Source organism: Stegodyphus dumicola, chromosome 10 (genome assembly GCF_044657685.1).
Source record: "Stegodyphus dumicola isolate Sdum_Otavi_A_Nest chromosome 10, ASM4465768v1".
Taxonomy (NCBI): domain Eukaryota; kingdom Metazoa; phylum Arthropoda; class Arachnida; order Araneae; family Eresidae; genus Stegodyphus; species Stegodyphus dumicola.
This window is the reverse complement of record NC_140777.1, coordinates 125971721-125988345: the sequence shown is the minus strand read 5'-3', so window position 1 is coordinate 125988345 and position 16625 is coordinate 125971721. Positions and strand designations below refer to the sequence as shown.

At 31.7% G+C, this 16625-nt stretch overlaps 1 protein-coding gene across 9 annotated transcripts in view; it reads left to right on the top strand.

Moving 5' to 3' along the window:
* Positions 1–16625, top strand: part of LOC118191211 (uncharacterized) — a 65944-nt gene that overhangs the window by 36099 nt on the left and 13220 nt on the right. For 4 of the 9 annotated variants that reach the window (XR_004758539.2, XR_015043695.1, XM_085826100.1 and 1 more), the window contains 3 exons: positions 6893–7018; positions 10195–10322; positions 15895–16058. Coding sequence is in view for 4 of the 9 variants with exons in the window: in XM_085826100.1 (XP_085682226.1) it covers positions 15906–16058 (153 nt within the window). In the remaining 5 variants the exon portion in view is untranslated. The remainder of the gene's footprint in view (positions 1–6892; positions 7019–10194; positions 10323–15894; positions 16059–16625) is intronic. The other 5 variants (XR_015043694.1, XR_015043696.1, XM_085826102.1 and 2 more) reach the window with 2 other exon arrangements.

Sequence of the window (16625 nt, the reverse complement as noted above, 5' to 3'; positions counted from 1 at the left end):
AAATAACAGAGATAGCAAATTATTAGAAAAATTATAAATTTCGCTCATATACTGTTTGAATAGAATAGTATAAATATAAAGCAAATGCTGTTAGAATGGTAACGAAACATTTTTAAAAGAAAAACTTATAAGGTTGACCAAATATTCAGCAGAAGCCTCAAAAATAAAAACAAAAGTAAATTAAGAAAAGAAACTCTGTAGAATAACAAGAATCACTTTTCAGATTAAGTAGAATATCAAGAATCACTTTTCAGATTAAGTAGAATATCAAGAATCACTTTTCAGATTAAGTAGAATATCAAGAATCACTTTTCAGATTAAGTAGAATATCAAGAATCACTTTTAAGAACCAATTTCTTCTATCTCTTCTATTCTTGAATTCTTAAATTCTGTAATTTAAAGTGGCATTTAGCTGCTATTATAAACAGCTCTTCTCCATTTATCTCAATTTACTGCTTAAACAGAGACCTATAAATACTGAACAAATCCTTATGTGATGTGTCTGAAGATGCCTACAAAAACCTGTTGGTGTAGATTTCAAATAAGAACATTCCAGTTGCTATTTTACAGCTTATAACTTTTCTTGTAAATTAAGATCTCATGAAAGAAATTATGTAACTACTGTGTACAGTCATCGGTGTTTTTTTAAGCATGGAGACGTGAGCAATGCCCTCTCCAGGACTCGAGCCTGGATCTCTCAAATACGCGCCGAGTGTGCTACCGTTGCACCACGGAGGCGTGCTGCAAGAAGGGAGAAAATATTAGAATATCTAGCAATTACAGATGCTTCCGGTAAATTTTATTATTATTTTCATTTTGCACAAGTCATTTATTGTACACACTGTTCATTCTGCTTTAGTTTGGCTTAAGAATATAAAACATCATACTGGCTCTTTAATAAATGTAATGATTCCTTAAAGCGAAAAGACACAGGGTAATTTCAATCATGGCCGTTGGTTAAGATACAACTGCATTGTTGCAGTCAAATCTAGCTGTCGTGACGCTTTAATTTTAAACAAAACAAATTAGTTAGAAACACATTCCCATTATAAATCGCACTTTACAACGTGTGCAGTTTGCATCCATTCTGCATCACATTTTGGACCCTTTTCATTAGCTGGTAGAAAGCAAGCGCCAGGAATATGTGATACCTTCATAAAGAAGCCTGGGAGAGAATTCGATTTCAAACTTAAATCATCGTGATTGGCTAAAGCTTTTATGACTTACGTTAAACGAACTTGCGTTAGTATAGTTATATAAGATCGTGTGACATAGATTAATTTGGAAATGGCGCAGCTTAGAAAGATTTATCGTAAGCAACTATTAATTGTAGGATAGAAATTTGAAACAGCAAATGAAAATGGAGAATTAAGGATTACTGCAAATTAAAATCAAAAATTTGCTTTACATATTTTTTATCTTATGTGTGTGTATGATGATGTAGTTCTTCAGGAAAATGAAACCAGTTCTCTCTTTAATCATGGCCGAGAAGACTTACTTAGATGACGACTGATGCGAAATTCACAACAGGCTTGACGGTTTAAATGTCGTTCTTATTTATTATTAATTCAGTAATTAGCAATATTACTAATTATTCAGAAACACATTTTTATTTAAATTGGTACAACACTAGGAATACTAAACGCGCCCCACAATTTCTATATACTAAGTTTACATGTTAAACAATACAGAAGAAAGGCGAAGCGAGACATGTGGTGTACTCAAGCAGGAGAACAGGTTATAGAAAGGTAATGGTATTTATATTTTCGGTCGTATTTATATTCGGAAAGTTTTTGTATTAACTATGAGCAGCGACTGGCTTAAAGATTTGGCAGTGCAAAGAACCTGCAGGGAAAGAGTGACGTAATATGTGTCACAGTGAAGCGTAATATGTTGCAAAGCGTAATTTTGTAGCGGAGGTGTTTTTAGTTAAAATTTATAAATTTGAAACTCTGTTACCAAATGGTTTCAGTTAAGTTTAATAATTTTTTTTTCATATTTTGTATTATATATATATATATCTTTATTATTTTATGAGTTATTAAACATCAAAATTGGGTCCCTGTATTATCAAACTTAAGAAACTGGTCACTAAATTTTAGATTTACTTGGTGAACTACATTACTTATCGAACGAAATCTACAAACCAGGTATTTCCAATAGGGATCGATCGATATATATGCAAAGGGGTATATATATATATATATATATATATATATATATATATATATATATGTAATAAAACTGCTCCATTATATGATAACTGCGTTATTATCCATTTGGTAATTGTGTTGTTATCATAATAAGACTGCATTAATAGATGAAATAAGATGACTTCGTGAGTACTGCAACGGACTGGCTTGGAGAGGACTGCGACTTTGCTGCGTAGTTAGCAAGATGACAGTCGAAGAAAACACATAACTGTAAATTCCACAAACAATTTTATTCGTGGATGATAATGCACATTATCACTGTGGGTGCTCTATGCAGTTCGCAATTTGTTTAGCTTACATCTTAAACAATGGACAAATTTAGGAAAGTAAACTTTGCATAGCTGTCGACACAGCGTAAAGCAGCGGGAGATACAAGCGAAGCGAAGAAGAGGAAGTTGTGACGTAATTAAGCTTTTTATATACCGAATTCCATTTCAGATCACGTGACACTTTAATGTACAGGAAAGTAAAATTTATATTTTTAGAATGAAACGGAAGTTAAAGGGCTATTAATTTATTATTTGAAAGCTAGATTTTATATTTCACATATATATATACACACACAGGGTGCGGAAGGGGAACTTCTTTATTTGAAACGCGCCCCATCTAGCGACATTTATTCCGAGAGGGGTGGGGTGGCGCTCATTAAAAAAGAGCGATAGCTAACGTTTTATGTCATGTAAGTTTAGTATCGATCATGCAGTGGACGAGAGAGGAGCGCGCGTTCGCCGTAGAGTCGTACTTTTCAACGTACTACATTTTCATCGATATAAATTGGTAGTGGTGCAAAAACTTAATCCACGCAATTTTCTTTCACAAAAAATGCATGAAAAGCCGGTCTTGGTAATATGCCTCATGATACCCTTGTGTTCTTTAGCGATGAGGCTCATTTTCATCTTTCCGGTTGCAGCATGTATTAAGCAAAACATGCGATAAGTGGCACGAATCTCCAAGAATTTCATGAGCAGCCCCTCTATACAGAAAGTGTGACTGTTTGGTGTGCATTGTCCAGAATAGGCATCATTGGACCACGGTTTTTTTTTTTTTTGGAGAACATTTCCCTGGACGCCTTATCTCCTTACAGGGCGATCGTCAGTCGCCAGCGCGCTCGCCTGATTTAGCCCCGTGTGATTTGTTTTTGTGGGGCTATCTGAAATATCTTTAGTCCAAAGACTCTGGCTCATATTATATTCAAGACAATATTCAAGCTGCTATCGACAACATACCCGTTGATATGCTGGTAAAGTGGAAAGAAACTTCAAAACTCGACTATCTCAATGCATTGACCAGAACGGAGGCCACCTTAATGATATTATTTTTAAACCATAATAAAAAAACTTTAAGTGTCTCTCTATAACTTGGAAAAAAAATTAAACTGATATCGCTTATACTATTTGTGTTATTCATTTTTAAAATAAAGTAGTTTCTCTGCCGCACCCTGTATATATATATATATATATACCTATTTGCAGTTCGATGAAATATTAAAGGATGTCAATGATGATCAGCATCGTAGCCGAATATGCGTTGAAATTGATCACCATTATTCATATCCCATTGGTTACAAAAATGTATTAATAAAATTAGAAGTTAATTGTTTATTGACATAAAGCTACATCATATAGTAAAAAAGAAATCATAAAAATATAAGGGAAACTTTAAACAAAAATTATTTAATATATTTAAAAAAATAAAGAGTATCATATTTAAATATGTAAAATTTTCATGCAGTAAGTGCAATATGTAAAAGTAAAGCGAACAAACGCAAGAAAATCCAATTAAAAAAATAAGGAAAAATCAAACTTTCCCTGAAGATATATTGTTATATAAGCCACTAACAAAATTTAAAAGAAGATTTTAATGTTCGTTTTCAAGACAATGAAAATTTGAATGTCCCATCAGAACTGCAATAAATTTAATATGCAGAAAAAGTTGATAATATGCAGAAAAAATTGTTAATATGCAGAAAAAGCTGAAATAGCATTGAAAGAGAATGTTCGAACAAATGTCGCATTCAAAACATCGGGGTATACTATGTTCTGAAATTTAAGTCACCTGAAAGAAATATCCCAAAATAAAATTTGTTACCGAATCAACATTATTGGCTTTCCTTTTTTCTTACCTAGTGGAAGCAGGCTTTAGTAAAGTCAATAATTTACTACGAGAAACAAGAAACAGGTTGAATATTTTTGAACTACGTGATTTAAGAATAATTAGGTTAAACAATTTTATTCCAATTATTAAAAAAACAATGAAATACAATGTTGCCAATGAATTCATTTTCCCTTAAAATTATTAAATTGGTAAATAACTTGCATCTATCCAATGAATACAAACAATATTTAAATGTCAATAATTTACTACGGGAAACAAGAAACAGGTTGAAATTTTTGAACGATGTGATTTAATTAAGGTTAGATAAGGTTGATAATAACATTTATATTTAACTGTTATCATAAGTTTCATGAAAATAAATGTTATTATTAAGAGAAATAAATTATTGTGATGAAAAGTAAAAATGTTGTTGATATGCATAAAAATTGTCATACACAAAAAATCAAAAAAAATAATTATAATTGATTAGAAATTTGATAACAAAGATAATAACAATTATTTTCATGAAACTTATGATAACAGCTAAACATATATAAACCTTAGTTTTATTTTGGCAATTTTTCGTGGTGTAGGCCTACTGGGGATTCCACCACGTTAAATAATGGGGACGCATCCCAATACACAGTACCTCATGGGTGATGTGGAAATCTGTGTATGACAGTTTCACTGATTGGCACTATATTTTCCGACTTTAAATTTAAAAAATTTACATCAATTATCAATTCGAAATTAGACATTTCGTAAGTCTAGGTTCACATTCAAATAGATAGTGCGTCCAGCAAAGAGGGCGGGTATCAGCTAGTAATACATAAATCTAATAAACCATTTCTTCTAAACCTTTGTTCATATTTTTAATTTAATTGTTATCTTTAAACTATTTTTGTATAATTATTTGTATTATGATTATGTTATATACTGTTGCGTGCGAGTTTTTAATAGATTGAATGCGCACAGAACCAATAGTAGCTTGATAAAATTTATTTTATCAAAAGGAACACTTCACACAAAAATACTCGTACAGCTCTTCACAGTATCACAGAGTACAATTAGTAGCTACATTTCAAACTACTTAGAATGTTAAACACACGCTAAAAACGCCTAAAGAGCGAAGTTGACACAGAGATATCTCAATAATCCGAACTCAAGCCGAACTAAACAACTCTGAAACTGCTCTAATGTGAGCTTCTTATATTTTACTAGCCTATAAGGTAGGCTGTTGAAAGCCCTGATGAAGTAATGCCCAATGGACACATCTCATGAAAACAGTCAGTTAGTCCCGCGATAGGAAAACAAAGGAAAGTAACTCCGAAACTGATGCTCTTTTGAGTCTAATGTAGCATTTCCATGGCCGCTGAGAAATCTCTAGTACTTCTCGAAATTACTGAGGGCCATATACGGCTACAATTACATTCATAAATTACATTTATTCAATCACAATACCAGTTGCAGTTATACATGGACCAAATCAAAATGTCGTTGAATTGTCGCCGAGTTTGGCAACTTCTTTTCAAATGTGGAGACAAAAATTAGTCGCCAAAACCGTCACGATTGCGATATCTCGATAATTTACCGAGACAGCCATTTAGTCAATGTTAAATAGTTTTGACCATGTATTTGTACCTTTCCAGCAAAGCTTCACTTTTTTAGATTTTTCATGCTTCATTATTAAAACAAATACTATGATTTCACATATAATTTCACTATATTTACAAAATTCTTAACAATACTGTTTATTATACAGAAAATGTAAGGCGGTTCGACAAAGAAAACCATTCTTTTAAAAGTTGTCGACGTAAGAAAAGGACTGGGTATCCCTGCTTCCTGACGGAAAAAAAATTCAATTAGCGGTTTTTGTTTTAAATTGTTTAATTTGTTACAGCTTGTATTATTTTCCCTCTCATTATATACTTATTAAATAAATGTAGAATATAGCAATTAAATCATAGGGCTATATGTTTTATTCCCTATAAAGTTCACTAGTAAAACTGAATTGAATTTTAAAAAAAATTACCTGAGTAAATGATTTTTGGAGCTGAAAAGAGGATGTGGATGATCATTTAATGCTATCTTTTGTACAATTCAGTCGAATATTATTAAATCACTCTTACACTTTACAGTGATGCATTTTTACACCGATAAATATGTTTACAATTTTTGGATCAAACTGTGTGGTTACCAGCCATTCTATAGATTCTCCAGATTTAATTCTTTGTGATTATATTGCTTTCCAAAATTGCAACTGGTATTTAAAGAAATTCCTCTTCTCGTCCCCCTTTGACAGGAGTAGGGTATAAAAAATAGTTACACCCTCATTCAGAACCATCTTAAAGAGACCATTGCAAGTCTCCTTTCCAAAATAAATATTTATCATTTTTACAAAAATTCCCTTTTTCCTAACAAGATAAAAAAATTATTTCAAATTATTTATAGTAAACGCACGTAAAACATTCCAAACCAGTAGGTGAAGCATCTGTAATTAATAGATTAAAATTATTTTACAGCCTTAAAAATAATTTATTTACAACTACTATCCAAATTTTTATTTTTATTTTTTAATATTTCAGATCTGGATGAATGCGCTTCAGAAAACGGTGGTTGCGGCCATGTTTGTGAAAATGCAATCGGCAGTTATCATTGCAGCTGTCACCATGGTTTCTTGCTTGATTCTAACGGACGAGATTGCAAAGAAGGTATACATAAAATATTTATTAATTATCTCTAAATCTAGATTTCAGTTGATAGAATACAAATTTACTCATGGCAACATGTCTACCAAATACAACAATTTATCAATAAAAAGAGTATGAAATAATGAATGAAATATGAAAATGATTTAATTAAAAACTTTTCTCTGTTCATAACAAACAAGGTGTGCACGGAGACATCGAATCCATCTTAGACAGCAGGTAGAACTTAATCTTCTCATCTAAGTGGATAGGTATCGTACAACCGAGCTGCAAATCCCAGCAACCAGTTTGGGTACTTTATTATTCAGTCTCAATAAATTTTCACCTTGAACTTTCATCTAATTTTAATTTTAATTTTACCATAAGGGCCCTTTGATAGGTATATGGCATTAGCATTTCAGTAGAAAATTTTCTATTTATCCAATGCTCGATTTGAAATATATCCAGTAAATGATAACCAGTAAATATAACTAATAAATAACCATTAAATGATAAGAATTGCTAAATAACCTATATCATTATCTAACGCTTTACGTTAATGTAACAATGAGAACGGAGTTTTTTACCACATAAAACATTTGAATTTTATATGTACTTTCGATAGAAAGCTATAGATTTTATATCGTTTAGTTTAACTCTTTTTTTTTTAATTCAAGTGAGTGTTTCTCACATAGAAATAAAGGTATCCACTAAACTCAAATAACTTTAATAATGCTTGTTAATGCAAAGTATATAACTTAGTTATTTTTTCCCTGTATGAAGAAAGACCATATCACTTGTATCACTTGGACAGAATGACATTTAGTACGTGTCTATTTTTTGAATAAATAGTGTACTTTATTTTTTTAAAAGGAAATAATAATTATAATAATAGTTCTATATATTCCATCAAGAAATAAGCATTGTTCTAGACATCGATGTTCAATCTTAAAAAGAAGTTGCTTCTGAAAAACTGTTTTTATTTTTTATGCATTTTAATTCCGATGCATCTATAGCAATGAAATTTAAAAGTATGCGATGTCAGTAATGTACTAGTTAAAAACGGTTTTTCTTCGTTAGCATTCTATTACCACAAACTTTGAAAATTTTTATTACGGTGAAGTCAGTATGACATTTGCTAAAGTAAAATAAAGCATGTGTATTATGATCAGAGTCATTTAAAGTCGGAGATGACCAGTTGACCGCATGCCACTCATAGGGTCATTTTCTGATGCGTGCCGCTGAGTTTAAAGAGGGAATTATCCACCAAATTTCGGTTTTTATAACATAAATGTGTTATCTGTCATCGGCAATGTTTTATGCTGCCACTCTCAAAAACGCAAAATATTTGTTTTAAATTTAAACAGAAAACTTAGCTATATAAAAAAGAATTGCTGTCCACTCGTAATATATTTATCTTTCAAATTTCACAAACTCGGTAATTTAAAAGAAATAACCATATATTTATATTTAATTTAAAAGAAATAACCATATATTTATAGTTTCTGTCAGGGCCGGGACGAGGGTGAGGCAGGTGAGGCACTATTGCCAACGCTTGAATAAAATGCTTTTTATCTTCCACGCGACATTGTTTTGTCGTTTAGCAAAGCATAAGATATTTAATTTTTCTTTCAAATTGATTCTATTATTAATTAACAAACTAAGCGATTTAAAAGCATTAAACGCAGATTTATTTCAATTATTGTCGATTACTAAGTAGACCCCTTAAATTACATAATTAAAATAAATTACTTTAATTAAAATAATCTATATAAATAAAGAAGAGTATCTGGTTATTTGCTTGTTAGTGTGTAACTGATACAAATATACGGTTTTATTCCGATCTTGATGAAATTTTTTACACTTGACCTTCAAAACAAGAGGAAGGTTACCGTTTACATAAAACTTCGAAAAATCACCCTCATGAGGCCCACACTTTTGGCGTTTATATCAGAATCCTGTGCTCACGTCGCCTATTTTAGCTTTACTTCGGCATTGTTGCATTCCTGCTATCAGTGGAAGTCATACATGCTAAATGAATTGCTTTTTTAAAAGAAATAAATATTAATATTTCTATAAAATTTTAATTTTGAAATCACGTCTGAGGTGTTTAAGCTCACATCACCATTGTTGCGTTCCCACTATCAGTTCTTACTAAAACTGTTAGATGCAACAGTGTTCGTTAACTCTTTAAAACAGAATAGAAACTTTAAAGTAGGAATTTTAAAGCAGAATGAGTAGAGATCGGGAGCTTTAGCTAGTTATATATATTCTCATACTTTAACCATCGTTATCTTAGGACTGACCTCATACGATTGAAAGAAATACCACAAGCATCGTGAAATAACCATATATTTATAGTTTCTGTCAGGGCCGGGACGAGGGTGAGGCAGGTGAGGCACTTCCCTCAGGTGAACAAATAGAAGGGGTACCAAATTAGCTATTCAATCAAAAATTCAGAAATGTATTTTTAAAACTTATTATTTTTAACTTTTAATTTCGGAATACTTCAGTGAATATTAAAATAATTTTGTGATATAAACAATACAGCTAGAAAAAGAAAAAGGAAAACTAATTCATTTTTGAAAAGTGTAAAACTTCAGTTTTAGATATGAATACATCATCAGAATTCGAAGAGAAACGAAAAGTTAATAAATCAAATTGTGAGAAATCAATTTATATAAATTGTAGTTTTTCAGAAAAATATATTTTTGTAGAAATTAAAGAAACATCATTTAATATTATTTATTTATTTATTCTCCCCCCTCCCACACACACAAATAGGTAAATAAATAATCTTGCATTTACTGCTTTGCCTCAGATGAAAAAATATGTAGGCACGGCTCTGGTTCCAGGACATATTCCTAAATACTCGCTGGAGATTACATATTGTGGACCATAAATTTGTCCACCAGAGTTCTAAACATGGCCACTGTTGACTTCATGCTCAAAACATGCTGTTACATGTCCTCGTTCCATCGTCATTATTCAAATATCAGTTCTTCAAATATCTTCAAATTCAAATATCTTCTCTAAATATGCATATTTAGTCATCCATAGCAGATTTGCAAATTTACTTTGTTAATAAATTCAATTTTATAACCATATTTCTCAAAATGAATGAACTAGTTAGCAATTGTACTGTTCAGTAATATTTTGTCAGTCAAGTTTTGAGCATATCTTGAAATTTTCTATTGCAGAACCTTGTGAATATCTTGTGTCTTCGACTGAAGAAGTTGCTTCCAGCCCGAACTTTCCAAATAATTATCCGAATGGGATGAAATGTACATGGAAATTCGAAACTATTCCAGGATATAGAATCAAGCTGGTAGTTTGAAATTTAAAATTCACTTTAAGGAAACCAAGTTCATAAATCATAGTATTTAAAAAAAATTTTATTAGTCAGATACTAATAAATTAGGTTAGACACTTTGTAATTACTACAGCAAACTTAAAATCTTCAGTTGCAAAATTTGATCCAGAATCTCTAAATTTTAAATTTATCAAAGTTCTAACTGGATAACATAAATTTAAAAGTCGTCCGTTTCCCTCATGTAACACGCCCACCAGCAGCGGAGCAGTAAAATCGCAAAACACTGATAGTTCCGACCTAAGTTCTATTTCCGGCGAACGGGCTAGCTGCATGAACATTTTCGTGGTTTTTCCCTTGTGTAACATGCATACGAGCTAATTTCCTTTAGGTCCTCCATGAAGGCATTCTTTCCCCAGGCAGATAGCTTTTGTGTGCTTTACCATAATCAATTAAACCAAGCCCTCACGTAAAAAGCATTTTACTGTGAAATGAATCAATACTTTATTTCGTAACATATAAATGTGATGATGAAGTCAAAAATTACATTTATGTTACGTTCAGCAGGATGCGACATAATGCGAAAGTTAACAGTAGATGCTTACATACAGTTTATTTAATTAAACAGTCATGTTCTGTTGATTGTTCTATGCATTTTTCGTACCGTCAATTTTTAGCAGAATGAAAATTTAATTGGCAACCGACCTCGTTCAGTAGGCCAATTTCGGCTAAGAAACTCAAATTTTTTGTATGGTGTGGTGTATTCAATTATGGCAAAGCACACTAGGGCTATCTGCCTAAGGGGAGGGATGCCTTTCGTGGAGGACTTTCTAAGGGAAACTGGCTCGTATACACGTTACACATGGGGAAAACCACGAAAACGCCCATGCAGCCAGCCCGTTCGCGGGATTCGAACCTCGGACCGAACTACCAGTGTTCAGCGACATAACCGCTCGGCCGCTGGTGGGCCAAATTTTTTGTATTTGATACTTTAAAAGTTTTATTTTCATTAAAACAACTTTTTTTTTTTTTTTTTTTTTGGTATGCTGATTAGAAGTGGAGATATACCAATTGTTCTAAAATACCAAGAATCGGAAATAATTGTCTGTCACAGCGGAGTGACAGGCAGAGGATATTAAGAAATTATAACAAGCATTTTGGAAAACGCCTTTCGAACAAGGTCGGTTACTCTGTGGCAAAGACGAGTAGTTGGTTTTGTTTGGTTTGTGTGATTATGGCAAAGCCCAAAGGGCTATCTGCCCAAGGAGAGGGACGCTTTCGTGGAGGTCTTTCTGAGAATTACTGGCTCATATTCACTTTACACATGGAGAAAACCACAAATATGCCCATGCAGCCAACCCGTTAGCGGGATTCGAACCTCGAACCGAACTACGAGTCTTCAGCGACTTTCCCACTCGGCCGCTGGTGGGCCAAAGACAGGTAGAACTTCGTAAGTAGCATATCAGTTGTTTACCCTTCTGGTGTAACTCCGAACCGTAATGTTCCGCCCTGCCGTCCTTTAGAAAGCTAATGAGTTAATGTGGGTTAAGAACTAAGAGCTAGTTGAAAGAAAGCCTATTTAGTCTAAGCAAAAGGCATAATGTTTCTTCTTTGTTATAGCAGCCCTCATTCATATTTGGCGATTTTAGATTTGCGCGAAGACCTCAGCTATAATTTCGCCAATCCCATGAAGAACGAATGTAAAAATAAACAATACGCTATATAATGATAACAGAAACACTCACATGTAGTTTCCTAACGATATTTTTGAGAATCCTTATCCATATTACTATTATTTTATCGCATATAACTGAGTCAAGTCAACTGGAGCAGTTTTAGTCATATTACGCTATTTGTTACACCGTTTCATGGACGTAACTCCTCTGCCTAAGAATACATAAATTTAATAGCAGTGACGAACAATATTCTGGAACCGCCGCACCATTTTCCAAAGTCAAGGTTCTTCTTCTTAATGCAAATTTTAACATTTGTATTTCAAAATGGTTTCGTAGTTACTTTAAAGTTTCATGTTGTAGCCATTTTCGCCTACTCGTTTGTCAGGTAAAAGAACGTTTTCTTGAAAAATTGATATGGCATCCATCTTATTACTTAATAAATTAAATTACTTGGATACTTATTATTTGATTTATGCCATAGTCACAAAAAACATTAATCAATGTATTTTTAAATAAACAATGCGAATTCGAAAACCTCATCAAAAATGAATAATATAAGACTACGCAGTGAGCGCAAAAATACAACACGGTGCTAATATACGATTAACGAAGCGAGGTATAGGTACACACAGCGAGATATCCCAGTTGATTGGCGCTTCAATCTTGGGGAGACCGCTATGTCAAAGAAGTACCGGCATAGTTTTGCTACATGGGTCTCTGGATATATAGTAGTTATACTTTACAAAAAAAAAAGCGTTCTAGTGTAACTCCCAAAAATCTTAAAGGATCTAGAAATGAATCAATTAAATATTTTGCACTAATTTGATATCCGCCATAGATAAGTCAGCCATCGAGGAATAAATCTGTCATCGAGGAATAGTTTTTTTTTTTTTTTTTTTTTTTTTTTTTTAATTTTGAATTTCAGTTTCTAAACCTATAAGACTTATAAACAAGTGTATAACAAACAAACAGTTGTATGTGGTTTAGTCATTTGCTTTACTAAATTTCATAATATATGTATATATATATATATATATATATATTAAAATTTACTGATTGGGATGTACTACTAGCTGATACGCATGAGTAATCTCATGGAAGTCCTGTACTTTCTCTAATGCCGTCTATCTAGGCGAGATACTCTCAACCAGTCGTGAATTCTCTCTGGGAGAGGGAAATTTTATGATTTTGAAATCATAAAAGAAGGAGGAATGCAATCAATCATTTATTTTAGTTGTCAAGTACTTAATTTTTGTTGTTAACATAAAAAACAATATTTTTTCAAGTTTTACATTTATCAACATTTTCTATATGTTTAATTCTTTAATTTATAAACCGCGTTAAAATAATCGGAATCTAAATAAATGAATATATAGATTTTCTAAGTTCTGATAAGGAGGCGTAGCATGATCTTTCAGCAATGGCGAAAGGGATGCATGGTGCAAAATAAGCTGAGAACCACTTATTTGAGCTATCGGTTATACAGTAGGTCATGACTCTATATTTTCCTCAGTGGGATGGAAAGTAAAATGATGAACGCAGGAAAGTTACTAAAATGGTAAACAATTAAATTATATATTACGATAAATATTGCTTTCACTGTGAATACACTACTTTAAAATACATAACTACTTTAATTTTGCTTCAACTAAAAAGGGAACTTTTCGGAACATAATTGTTTCCACCATCTATATCGCATTTCTTTTGCATGCACGTAACGAACCGATTTATCTTTTTGTAAAGCTTCGCAAGTGTCGCCGAAGCTCTACACGATCTCTTTTTCATCTTCCTCCTCCATATTCTTTGCATTTCCAAAGTGAATACGAAGACTCCACTTAAAGTGATCACAGTTAATGTTACCATTCGGATACTGTTACCGAACAGCCAAATTCGCTTCCATTATTGTACAAAAATATGGAAAATACATTGCTTATTGTGATCAACAATTCAGTTTATATTATAATAATGCTATAGAATGAATTTTTCAAACGAATTTAATTCTCCACGTAAGGTCAAAATAAACTTTTTAAATAGCCAAATCACTGAACATTTTTAGCAAGTAAAGGAATAAGTCAGCAAACTGTTTCATTTTTACTTTAATCAGCCAGTTTAAAATTAGACAAAACGGCAACGTTCTGTTCAATTTGGCAAAGATTTTTACCGACATTGTGGATTTTTCCCATGAAATGTAGTATAGTAGTAGAAATTTTGTGCTTTAGAAACCAAATGTTAAGCTGCTATTAAAATAGAATATCCTCTATGAATTTCGCAGTCATTTCAAACATTTCAATCTAATAGAAAAACGCTATTACAAATTTTTGTTTCACACATATAACTATCATTTTTTCGTCTGTCGAGCTAATTATTGAAATCTTTCATCTGTTTTCTCATTGGTTAGCGGTTATTGCGAGTATACCATCTCAAGCCAAATACGTCAACAATCTCTGCGAAAGCTGATTATTACCTGCCTATTCCAAATTTATTTTTAGTTCTTAAATATGAAACAATAACTTTCACAATGTGCAGCTGTACATCGCGTTCACAAAAGTCCCTCCCTTTTCCTTTATCTTTACAATCGTTGTTCCTAGAAAGATACTTCCAATTACAAAAATATTTCAAATGATGCAAATACTCATGCTATAGCTTTGTAAAAATTGCGATATCTAACCTTGTACATGTTCCTCTGATCCCTATACTTACCATGTATTTAGAAAATGTTGCACTCGTTATAAGAAAACAATACAACTCATGACTCTCTTACGACAAAATTTGACTGGGATATTTGATACTAAAATCGAGAATCATTTTCAGAGGCTGTACACAAATTGAAAAGTGAAATGTACTTAAATAAAATAAAAATGCTTCTGATGTTAAGAGCTTATTAGAAGATTATTAGAAAAGATTTTTATTAGAAGAATTTCTATGGAGATTTATTATGAAAAATATTGATCAACGTAATTTCGTTAAAAAAAAATCTTATTCACATAATATTATGCAATTCATGTGTTAGAAAACATTGGCAGGCTTAAGCATTGGCACATGGCAAACTCGTAACATTATTTATATTAATTAAAAATAAAAAATTATTTTTTCAATTATCAGATTATGATTCTGAAGTAATAAAACTTCGTGAGGATAATAATAATGCATTTTTAGACTTTGGAAACTTACAAACAATTTGTGTAATAATTCATTCGGAATATCAAATGGAACAAAATTATAAATACAGACACTAGTCACAAAGAATGCCATTAAATAGCAGTTAAATGGGAAATATCAACCTCGAATCATCCTAATTTATATATTAAGTTACGCCTCAACGCAAATTTAAAATTTCATTGAATTTGAAAGGAAATATCTGAATCAGTTTTTCTCGTACAAGAGTCAAACTTTTAGAGTTTTATTTTTATAAGAAATGGAAAAAGTGTAAAAAAGTTACATTTCATATTTTATATAAAAATAAGTTTTTCAAATTAAAAAATACGCAAATATGAATCTTTGAATCATTTAAAATATTTTTGTAACTGCAAATATATATGTTTAAGACCCACGGTTGCAAACCCAAAGCCGGGTAATGACTTTTGTGGACACACGTATACTGCACAGTGCAATAAAATTATTATTTGTAAGGAATCAATAGAGGTCTCTTCTAATAATATCACTTTTGTCCGGGTTTCAGTGCTTAGAGAGAAAGAAAAAAAGGAGGCTTTACAAAGCAAGAAGTATATACGTTAAAGGTTTTTGAACAATAAATGAAGCTTACAGAAATATTAAATTACATATTAACCAGTAAATTTGAGTCTCTAAATCAATAATCATTTGATTTATGTACTGTATTCGAAAAATGATTCAATCTTTCCACGTGCATTCGATGTTTTCGAAGTGAAAACTCACAAACAATGCTTGTTTGACAGCTTGAGACTTTATGATGGAAACTCTATCCATGCGCCGTTGCTGGCAAGGTTCTGTGGCTCCAAGATTCCTCAACCAGTTACATCCACTACCCAGACTTTGCTTATGGTATTTGAATCCGATTCATCTGTACAGAAACAAGGATTCCGTGCTTTGCATTCCACTGGTATGTTCATTGAATACCGCTGTGTAAAATGAGATATAATACTGGTTGTGTGTTATTTCATTACATAAATTATAATATATTTCCTTCAGTATTAATTTGTTCTATTGAATAATTAACAGAACTGCAAACATAAATTATAATATATTTCCTTCAGCATTAATTTTTTTATTGAATAATTAACTAACAGAACTGCTGCAAACATAAATTATAATATATTTCCTTCAATATTAATTTGTTTTATTGAATAATTAACTAACAGAACTGCAAACATAAATTATAATATATTTCCTGTAGTATTAATTTGTTTTGTTGAATAATTAACTAACAAAACTTCGAATCTAATTCCTGAATTACGTTTTTTGAGGAAATATATTATCTTTGTTGGTGCGGATGCTGTATCTTTGCACTTCGATATAGAAATACCAATTTTCTGGAGAGCGCGGTATCATTAACACAAACAGAAAATAAAATTTTAATCCTACATTTAACTTATATTGTTCACTTTATTTATAGTATATCTATAACAAGGGAATATTCTTGTCTCGAAAAATTCTTGCCTTTTAATAT